Raw genomic sequence first — 12,157 nt, forward strand, 5'->3', positions numbered from 1 at the left:
TAAACGTATAAACATAAAAACATTTGAACATTCAAACATTTGAACATTTAAACATTAAGAGAAATGCCAAACCGACGACTTGAATCTTAGACCTCACTTCGCTCGGTCAATTATTCATTATGCTGCCTGTATGCTACAGAGTGTGACAGCACTGTTAAAAAAGTCAGCTAGGCAACGAGGATTTGTCTTGTCTTGTCGAACGATTATACTCAACCAATAAAGATGCGTACTTTTTAATTCATACAAGTTTTCATATTTATTTATTCCATTTCCATGTAGTTATAACAAACTTAGAATATTGCAAATCACAAATCACGTCGATTATTGCAATTTTTTGCACCCTAAAAAATGATTCCTTTATTCGAATTGAATAAACTGGAATACCTCTGACATGAAATTGGTTGGATGTTCGATTCATGTTCATTAAACAGATGATCTGTGCGAACGTGACCTTAGAAATTAGCAATTGTTATATAGTTGAATAAGCCAATTTAATTATGATCCAAAGATTCGAATAACAAATTGTAATCACTATTCTATAAGAAACTGTAGTGTAAGAAATGGATAATAAATTTGATTGTTATTAATTTGCTCCTGTTCTAAATATACAATAGCCTACTCTTTCGAGAGAAACCAATACCTACTTTTACTTTTAAGTAATAGTAGGTATTGGCAAAACCCACGCCTTAGTCCAGTATCATCCACAGCCACATGTGTGCCATCTGTACAAAATTATGCTCCTACCAAAATAGAAACATTAAAATTGGGCTGCAAAAAATTCAGTATGCAGCATACAGAAGACAGTAGCAGATGTGAGCTGATCATGACTCTTTTGCTGAGTTAATGGTTGTTTTAATTGGACTTTTTGCGGCCGGTTCAAATGTACTGCTGGTGAAATTTGATGATGCACATTAGCCTGCAGGATCCGTTACATATAGAATGGAGGGAAACGTTGGAAAAAGAGTAGGTTACTCGTGACAATGCAAGAGTCACCCGTCCTCGTGCTGCCACCTCTTTTTGGACACTGGTCAGAGTGGTCAGGAAATGGCTGTAAATATAGAGACGTGCATCCACCCCCCCCACCATATCACACTCCCACAGCCAGTCCACCCCTTCTGACGCCACAATGTTTCTAATTGCAAACGGTAATTTTATCCCGGGCATCATTCTCATGCATCGGGCAGAGGCAGTTTTGGGGATTGTACTCACTACACGGAAAAAAATGCCGTGAAACATCTCCTGTATCAACCATATTGGAAACTCTCTAATGATGTACAGGAACGCACAATCATTATAGTGGTTCATACAGTATGTTTGCCAGATATCTGTGAGGTTTTTAATGATTTCCCTTCATCAATCTTCGTCTGCTGTCTGATGTCTGACGATATTGTGGTCAGTATATTAATTCACGCTGAGATAAGGGTGATTCAAAGTGAAAAAATAGGCAAAACCTAACCAAGCGATTTTTGTGATAAGAAATTTGAGTCGTTGAGATAAGGGTAATTCAAAGTGGAAAAAGGGGCAAAGCTTAACCCAGCGATTTTTGTTATAAGGAATTTGAGGTCTTTATTGAATTTTCATGTTTACTACGTGTTGTTCCATTCTTTGATTTCTTACGGAATAACATTCCGGGGGAATTTTGATAATATGCTTATTGTATGAATGAATGAAATGTATAATGAATGAAACATTACCTATTTTTTGGACATGTAATCAAAATTTGGGAATGGAATAGTTTTGGGCCAAGCCTGTTGTTCCTTCCCAATCATATTTATATGATTTGTTATTGTATTCACGTATGATTAAATAAATAAATAAAATGAAATTCTGTCAAGTCAATCATATCACAAGAATAAGGGTGAGATAATACCAACACATTTAACCTGCCAAACGCTTGAAAAACTGAGAGTCCAGTTAAAGACAGATTCAGTGTTTATATTCGATTCAGGAGTTTTTCAGTTGCTTTAGTTCTCGGTTATTTTTCTTAGACCTTCCAGAGTATATATTAAACAATCTGTGAAAACACTTATTGACATGGGCTACTTTTAAATTAATAAAACAAAATAAAATCTTATACACCCTTTATTTAAAAAAAAAAACATTAAAATAGTTGAACAACTAGTTTCAACAGATAACCTGACGATGGTGTAATATCACCGAAACTAGTTGTTCAACTATTTTAAAGTTTTTTAAAAATAAATATTTTATTTTGTTTTATTAATTAAACAATCTGTTTTATAAATGCACAATTTGAGTTATATAATTAAATGATTGACAAGTCCAAATACCCCTTTGAGAGGAGGTCAGTGGCTGCTAAATAATCTATTCAATTCTATTAATGAGGACAATTAATGATTTGGCTTCTCTGACTTGGAAAGCTCTCAACCGTTTAAGGGTAGGAGTGTCTAGATACAAAACAAACCTGCAAAAAAGGGGTTTATTGCCAGCTAATGATGACATCTTCTGTGATTGTGCAGCAATTCAGGAGCAGGAGCACTTGCTTGTGTGCCCTCAGCTTAATGTCCAATGTAGAAAGGAGGATCTTTTTGAAGCAAATGACAAAGCCCAATCGGTTGCAAATTTTTGGAAACTTATAATTAAATGATGTTTGTATCCAATGTTCATATATATTTATTATCATTGTTTTTTACATGTGACCTGTGTATCTAATGATTGTTGCTTGCTTGGACACGGAAAGTATTAAATGATGTTTGTATCCAATGTTCATATATATTTATTATCATTGTTTTTTACATGTGACCTGTGTATCTAATGATTGTTGCTTGTTTGGACACGGAAAGTAAGTAATGAGAACAAGCTACCGTTCATATTCTTAAACGCTGTAAATACTTCCATTCCCCAGTCTTTTCATGTTAGAATGTATTTGTCTTATTAAAAAGAGAGAAAATAGTATGATTGGAGGCTCTTTGATACACTCTTATGATACATGGAGACGTCACCATCTCAGAGATGAAGATCTTAGAACCTCTCCAAGCTAAGGGGGTTGAAGTTCAGGTATCAATCTCTATAATGCAATCATGACATGAAGGGGCTAAAGGTGGAAAAGATTTAGAATCGAATTGCGGAGAGAGCTGATGAAGCATTGATTTTATTTCATTTCCGATTTATACATGATACTTCTCCTGCACCAAACAATCAACTCCAACTCTAGCTATTTATAAGTTTAATTATACTTATTATTTATTAAATCATTCAGAATTGCACAACTTACTCAAAAGTACCACAGGCTCACCCCCAAAACGGTTCCAATTCTAATTTTTACAACCCCAAAATGTAGCTAGGTTCTGTCATAGAGAAACAATAGCGTAAGTAGATATCCCATGGTATAGGGAATTTATGTCACAACTTTTACTGTTATCTCTAGCCGATTACTGTCGATTATTGTCAATTTTTATTGTTTTGTTGGGGTGATAGTGTATGAACGGCACAATTTGAGAGACTACCAGCGTCACACAGCTGCATGAGAAAGAACTACATGAACTATCGGCTTGGGATAACAGTAAAAGTTGCGACATAAACGCCCTATACCATGGGATATCTACATATGCTATTGTTTCTCTATGGTTCTGTGTTACAAATATTATACTGAATATATTAGTTTGATATAAAGAAAATAAAAATCTCAGTACCCTTTTTTGAAATATTTTATCATAACATGTTTCGGACATTTATGCAATTTTCAAGTGATATGAAGTAAATGAATAAATACTACTGGAAGATTCTTATTTTGATCATATGTTAGTGTATTCATATGTTTTTATGAACTAGGACTGCAAATTTTGGGTTTAAATTTGCATGATTCTATCAAAAATGGGGTTATTGGTGTTAAGTTTATTTAATTTTTAATTTTATTTTTATTTAATTTTAAGTTTATCTAATTGGATTAAGTTTATTTTCTTTATATTTATATTACAAGTAGCCTTATACAGAAAAGAGATGGATATTAGTTTGATTATAGATCAGGTATACAGCTATTACTTCTCATTTCATCTACATTTATCTCGGAAGATGCCCACATGAATTTTCTGATAAGATGATCAAACGTCCATGCCTATCGGCAGGATTCAAACCCACGACCAGGTAGCGCTAGCAGACTGAAGGGTGAAACGCCCTAGTCGTCTCGGCTTATCATCTCCAAACCAACATATTTCAACTTATCACTTAATAACTGTATATTGCAATTATTGTATATTGTAATTTGAATTTCGGTTGATTTTTAAGGTCTAGTGTAAATTATTGAACATATTCCAAGAAACATATTTCAGGAACATATTCCTGGTCGTGGGTTTGAATCCTGCCTGTAGGCATGGACGTTTGATCATCTCATCAAAAAATTCATGAGGGCATCATCCGAAATAAATATAGAAATCATTAATTTTCTTATTTGAAAGATTTCTAAATCTTCGGTACCTGTAGTGACCTATGGAAACCGATGAAAACCAATGAAAAAGTTATGAAAATGTTATGGAAGAGTAGAAAGTCTTCAACTTATTTTCGTGAGCAGTCATTTTAAAAAGCAGCTCGTCAGAACTCAATCAGAAATCTATTTTTCCCTCAACAACAAACGTCAATGATGATGTAACTCGACCCTCCTTTGTAAGAAAGTACAACAGGAAAACGATTGTACAACAGCCAACCTTCCCCTTTACATTCATTTCTGCTTTCTAGAAATATATACCATCAAAATCAAATGCTACGAGATCTTATAACGTGGAAGATCTCAGCATTTTCATGACAAGTCGACGATCAAGAAAGAAATTCATGGATGAGGTTTTGTTTGCCCTTTTTTATGCTCTCTCTATGAAGTCTATGATTGTCTATGAAGTCTATGCATTGTTACTTTCCTTGCCCTACTACCATAGGTAAGGAAAGTATTGCTTTCCAAAAAAATTAAGGTACCCCAATTTCAAGTTTTCTATACGTTTCAAGGTCCCCTGAGTCCAAAAACATGATTTTTGGGTGTTGGTCTGTGTGTGTGTGTGTGTGTATGTGTGTATGTGTGTATGTCTGTGAACACGATAACTCCATTCCTAATCAACCGATTGACTTGAAATTTTAAACTTAAGGTCCTTATACCATGAGGACCCGACAATAAGAAATTCAATAAAATTCAATTCAGATGGCGGAAAAAATGGCGGATAATTACTAAAAAACCATGTTTTTCACGATTTTCTCAAAACGGCTCTAACGATTTTCTTTAAATTTATACCATGGATAGCTATTTATGAGCCCTATCAACTGACATGAGTCTCATTTCTGGGAAAATTGCAGGAGCTGCGTAATATTCTCGAGAAAAATGGCGGATAATTACTAAAAACCCATGTTTTTCACGGTTTTCTCGAAAACGGCTCTAACGATTTTCTTCAAATTTATACCATGGATAGCTATTTATAAGCCCTTTCAACTGACATGAGTCTCATTTCTGGGAAAATTGCAGGAGCTCCGTAATATTTTTGAGAAAAATGGCGGATAATCACTAAAAAAACATGTTTTTCACGGTTTTCTAGAAACGGCTGTAACGATTTTCTTCAATTTATCAAATGGATAGCTTTCTATCAGCTCTATCAACTGGCATGATTCTCCTCTCTGGAACTAATGGGGGTCCACCCCATCCTTGAGAAATGGACTTAGTAACCTCCTTCTCGTGCATGAGGTAGGTAGGTATCGCAGTTCATAAAAATAACACATAGTCGAGATATTTCATGTGTAGAACAGCTGTTTTGACAACTTTAAAAAATTACGACTAAAAAATTATCGTATTTCACAATTTACTCTAAGGATAAAGTACTCTGAAAACAATAATTATATTATACACATATACAGAAGTTTGATCGTAGTTTCAAATATGAGCAAGGAAAGTTGTGTGAGTGTACCACACCAGATTTCTTTTCTGCTGGTTTCCTCAAAAATTTTGGCAAAACTTTGAGGAAGTTAGGTTGAATAGGAGAAAAAATTGATAATTTCCATTATCATTCATAATAATTTTCATTATGGGATCAGAAATATTTGAGTCTCTTCCATTGAAAATAATGTATTCACTGTTACTATTTGGGCTTTAGGCTTTAGAACCTTTTTAAAAGTTGTGTTATATTCTGAATGATGAATATAAATAAATGGAATGAAATTATGATAGGCCTAAGAACAATTGAACTATAATTTTTATACCTTCCGAATTGTAATGAAATGTTGTATTCCTCATCTTAAACGTGTTACACCAGTGTACATCAGATCGGACGTTCTTAAAATCATATCACACCTTACCTATAACCTCTAGATTATGAACTGTAATATTCCGGTATATTTAGACAGGCCTAATCCGACTTCCCATTTAGGATATTCAACAAAATGGGCGAATTTGAAGCTTTTGCAAACTTTACAGTTTTCAATTTACAGATACACCAAATTCTCATCAAAATCAATAAGTATGTAGACTAGCTTTGATAATATTTATCAACTTTACAGTTTCTAATATATACAGATAAATAACATTTCATTCAGAATGTGTTAGCTTGTACCTTTGAAGAAATGCAATTATTTATTCATTGTACAGAATACTACAATCATAATAAAATTATGACATTGAAGGAAAAAATAGGCTGAGCCTGTACTATTTCTCTCCAAAAATTTTGATAAGAAGTTAATGTTGTCCAAAGCTTGAGGTTATGATATTATGCACTGCTCCGTCACTTGATTTTTGATCCAGGAATAATGATATGATGATTTTGAATTTTGAAGGTTACATAATACTTTAAATAAATCACAGAATGTATCACAATTACCTTAATACTCTGGATACTCATAATATGTGGCACATCACTTCGAAATTTGAGAAACCCTGCTTAACAAGTTTCAAATCATGTCCATCAAAAATTTGCAAGTTAAAGAAATTTACAAAATTGAATATTCTGGAAGATTCCTAATCATAACATCCCACATAATACGTCCATAAAAATTTGTAAAAAAGTTCACTAATTTTTGAACTCTGCAAGATTCTCAACTTTAACTGTAAAAACCCCTTAACAAATCATGTCCATCGAATACAAATAGAAACTCAAGTACCCTATTTTGAATTTTAAGAAGAGTACTTTAATTTATATTTTTGTTTATATTATATTCAGTCCAGTCAAGGAAAGGTCATAGAGGGAAGAGTTAGGGAGACAATTTTTGACGCCACAGTTCTGTTTAGAGTAGTAAGGAGGTAAACATATCAAAAGTCCCCACCCATACCCACTGTGCTAAGTGGGTGGGGGTGGTTAAAAGGTACCATTCCATGGTTTCTCGCATAAAACTCAAGAACTATGTATCTTAATGACTTTACTGTCATATAGAAAATTAAAGCTTACATTATTCCCTACAATATTCATATCTCCTCTAGTTTTCGAGATATCCGCTCTTGAAGGTGTGACATTTTTGAAAAAAACACGTTTGCTAACAATTTTTTTCTATTTTTGCTCTTATTACTTTGTAAAAATCAACGAAAAAATCCATGCTGATTATAAGCTTACAGATCATTCAATTCTCTTTAATTTGATGTATAATTTTACATATTCACGAATTTCCCTACACCTTTTGCAGCAGCTTTAGTGTTGAGTGTGAAATCTCCATTTTTGCAACAATAGACCAATTGACAAAGGAATTTGAAGGGAATGTTTTAAACAAAATTTTCGACTTTGCAGCTTTGTTGAGACTAGTTGGGAGGAGAACATATCAAAAGTCCCCATTCCTAACTCATGTTCTAAGGGGATACATTTTTCAGTCTTTTGCTTCGACGCTCATATCTTGAGAACAATGCATTTAATCGACATAACTAAACATTCAAAAATAAAGCTTGATGAATTCTCTACACTTTTTGTTCAGTGGAATTCTAACAGTTCCCCAGATATTTGCTCTTGAAGGTGTGTAATTGTTGAAGCAGCAGGTTTTTATTCAAATTTTTTGCTCTTTCAGGGCTTATAACTCTTCAACAATGCATCATAAAAACTGATGCTTATTGTAGGTTTGTAGTGCATTAAATCCTTTTTGAAAATATGTATCATTCTACCATTCCAAGTTTTCCTTCTATTGTTATAGCAGCTTCAATGTAGCAGGTGGAATATTCGTTGCTGCTACAATTGATCGTTTGACAATGACATTTGAAGGGGGTGTCTGTGACACAATTTTCGACTTTGGAGCTTAATTAGGCTAGTCGATAGGTGAACATAGCAAAAGTGCGCATCTTTATCCCCTCTGTTGAAGGTGGGGAACCGCTGAGTTGACACTTGTTGCAGCAATGAAAAGTTTTATGGGAGAAACCAAGAAATGGTACCTTTTAACCACCCCCACCCCCTTAGCACAGTGTGTAGTGATGGGGACTCTTGAAATGTTTACTTCTCGACTACCCTAAACAGAACTGCGGGGTTAAAAATTGACTTCCAAAATTTTCCCTCTATACCCTTTTTTGAGCATTCATTTCCTGGACTAATTCTAGAGTAGCCCTGAAGAAGACGACATGTCCATCAAATATGTGCGAGTTGGGGAGATTTACAAACTTGTATGTTCTCGAAAGACTCCTAATTGTAACATCCCACTTAACACATGTCCATCAAATATAATATGCGAGTTGAAGAAATTTACAAACCTGAATAATCTGGAAGATTCCTGATTTTAGCATCCCCTTAACATGTCCATCAAATATGTGTTGCGAAGTGAGTTGCTATTAGGTAATCAGCCATGTAAGGGAGCGAAACTTGTGTGTTCACAAAGCTGTTGTTTGGCTGTTTCAGTTGAAGTTGTCAGATAGCAAACAAGTTGTGCTGAAGAACGTGAGCCTGAAGACGTCTGGTCTCTATCGATGCGAAGTTTCTGCCGAAGCCCCATCATTTACGTCAGTGAGCAACGAGGCCAAAATGGAAGTTATCGGTAAGTTTCCGTTGTTTATCCGCTATTTCCTCATCATTTCATTTCGTTCATAACCGAATCCAAATCCTAATATATAAACACTCATATAACACAATATATATATATAGGCCTATACACTTGCCACGAATAAACAGCATCAATCTCGTGGCCTCAAAGTTTTGAGTACATCCTTTGACGCGACGGCGAATTCTCGACGATTGCTTTGCTGGTTCATTGCGATCTGTTTCAGATAAATTAGACTAATAAGTTTGTGTTTGAATTTATGTGGGTTATATGACCACAGAGTGAGAAATATTCCTTTTCCATTCGATTGAGATTGAAAACCCCTTGAATTGAAGGTCAGCTGTTACGCAAAATTTGTAGCTGTTTGACCAATCAGGAAAATCGCTTGAATTGAAGGTCAGCCTTTAAAAGATTGTGTACCTATTGGATCAATAATAAACTGAAAGATTAAATCACATCATTATACTTCATTATTGGTAGTTTCAGAGAATTGATACTTCTATATTTTTGGCATTTTATTCCAACTTTATACAGCTCTGGAATGTTAATCTAATTAAGGTTACCAGGATTGGTTTTAGCCTCATACCTAGCCTCATAGATGAAGTTATCTTACTAGATACGAAATAATTATAGCGAGCTATGAGAAGAAGTGTAACATTGAATCTATTTCATTTCCCCCGAGAGTGAAACATTCGAATGTCGACCTCTGATTTTTCCCATCATTTCAGATTTATTTATTCTAGATTTACATAATAATTATCGTCCAGCAATTTTTCTAGTGGGTAACAGGAATTGGATATTTTCTAAGAATTATTCACTCGCATAAGACGTAACTTAAATCAGATAAAACGTTTGAACTATTCGTAGTTAAGTTGTGTTTTCAATTAATTGATATACAGAGTGTTCCAGAGAAACGGGAAATTTTGGAAGTTAAATAATTTTACGAAAAACAAATCTTTAAATAAAGTTTTTCATATTTATTTATTTATTTTTATTTAAAATCATATCATCCAATAGTAAAAATAATGCCATTTTAGAATAAATAATACCGTAACATTAATTTTTTAAAGATTACATCTTGCAGGTGTGTTCCTTTTCCATGCAAACATTCCTGTAGTCTCTTCATCACATTGTCCATAGTTTGACGTAACATTACAACTGGAATTTGAAATCGCTTCTCGAGTCTTGGCTTTCAATTCTTCTGTTGTTGCAAAATTGGAAGCCAAGCTATTTCAAATTCCAGCTGTAATGTTACGTCAAACCATGGACAATGTGATGAAGAGACTACAGGAATGTGTGCAAGATGTAATCTTTAAAAAATAAATGTTACGGTATTATTTATTCTAAAATGGTATTATTTTTACTATTGAATTATATGAGAAACTTCATTCAAATAATTGTTTTTCGTAAAATGATTCAACTTCCAAAATTTCCCGTTTCTCTGGAACATTATTTAACAGTAATTGAACTGTATTTAAATCCATGATGTTCCTATCAACTTGTACCTGTATTTTGAAGAATAATTATTGAACAATAAAAATGTTTCCCAAGAAGCCAAATTTATCAATATATTTTTTTTATTAAACTATCTTATTGCTATTTTCCATTCTTATTAATCCAGTTTCTGTTTGTGTAAACAATTGATTTTCAATTAGGCTTGTTTTGGCATAAAGTTGTAAGCCTCTATGTTGTAATTTTTCTATTGATGTGGAAAAATAAATAAATAAAAATATTCACTAAGGTTTAAATTCATAGAAGAGTTACGATCTTCTCAATATTCTCATGAAAAGCTCTGATAATTTCATTCCCAATAATAGGAAGTTGTGTATTCTGATCAGTTCAACAACAATAGGACACTCTAGAACTTGAAATTTCATTTTCAAGTACACACTAGCCCAAAAATTGACATCTCTCTGTTCTTGATAACAGTTCCTCTTATAGCTCTCCAACTGGACGAGAAATTCCACAAAGTTATCAATTTCTCATTTCATAACTCGTCAATTTTCGAGTGTTTCTTTTGAGTCTCAGCATAGCCACCTCTAATACAGGTGTATTAGAGGTGGCTATGATCTCAGTCATTCACATGAAATATTTTGTTATGTTTTGAGTCGCAGTCGATCACAGTATCATGTTATCTTTTGAGTCTCAGTCAATAATAGTATTATGTGATCTTTTAAGTCTCAGTCAATATTAGTATTATGTTATCTTTTGAGTCTCAGTCAATCACAGTATCATGTGATTATTCTATTACCATAGGTAAGGAAAGTATTGCTTTCCGAAAGAAATTAAGGTACCCCAATTTCTAAATTTCCAGGTCCCCTGAGACCAAAAATGTGGTTTTTGGGTATTGGTCTTCATGTGTGTGTGTGTGTGTGTGTGTGTGTGTGTGTGTGTGTGTGTGTGTGTGTGTGTGTGTGTGTGTGTTGGAACAAGGTATAATACGGGGAGACAATCAAGTATACACAGCACATTAAGGGAGGTGTGTACACTAAGGGGAGACCCCGTAGTGTCACTGCTCAATTTTAGTAAAAATCACTTCTACATGCTTAAAATCATGTAAAAACGTAATAAAAAAAAATCTCCCCATTTTGTTAGTACTCCACCTAATTGGGATACACTCCAGTTTCCAAAATTGCCACCACGTTGTGCTACGATCGCTAATACACACTTACACAAAACTCATTTACGGATTGAGCATACAATGAGGGGTACTTGCATATCCCTGCATATCTCCATTGTCTCCTTCACTGTTCGAAGTAACTGGTTTGCTATGGGGCTTGCCGTGAATTTATGAATCAGCAACTCATCTCCTTTTTCGTTCAGACTCATTGAGTCACAGCTTAGCGAATTCATAGTTTATTTTTCTGTTCATTCACTTGAGACATGAGAAGGGAGCGAGGAAACATGCTGCCAGAATGTATTGTGGTACTGATTTTTTAGTTATTTGGTACAAATAGTCTGAAAATGATTCTTCACAAAAAAATACCCTCTGCTAACCTTACAGTGTTAAAAATACCTGTTTTTTTCTCCATATAACTCAAAAACCTTTCATAGTGAAAAAATCCAGAACTGTTTCCAAGAGAATAAAATCCTCTACAATTCAACGCCAAATTAGGTTCATCACAATCAATGGTGACTTGGTAACACAATTTCCCGAGAATTTTCCGCATTGAATTTGGGTTATGCTAGAATGATGCGAATGGGAGGCTTGTTAAGATTCAAGAATAGCACGTCA

The 12,157-nt window shown here is 34.0% G+C and overlaps 1 protein-coding gene across 1 annotated transcript in view; it reads left to right on the plus strand.

Annotated features, from left to right (window-relative positions):
• LOC111061006 overlaps window positions 1-12,157 on the plus strand; it is a 253,961-nt gene that overhangs the window by 201,550 nt on the left and 40,254 nt on the right. The window contains exon 4 of the mRNA XM_039429182.1: window positions 8,784-8,919. Within this exon, the coding sequence (XP_039285116.1) occupies window positions 8,784-8,919 (136 nt within the window). The remainder of the gene's footprint in view (window positions 1-8,783; window positions 8,920-12,157) is intronic.

This window comes from Nilaparvata lugens, chromosome 5 (assembly GCF_014356525.2).
Source record: "Nilaparvata lugens isolate BPH chromosome 5, ASM1435652v1, whole genome shotgun sequence".
Lineage (NCBI taxonomy): Eukaryota > Metazoa > Arthropoda > Insecta > Hemiptera > Delphacidae > Nilaparvata > Nilaparvata lugens.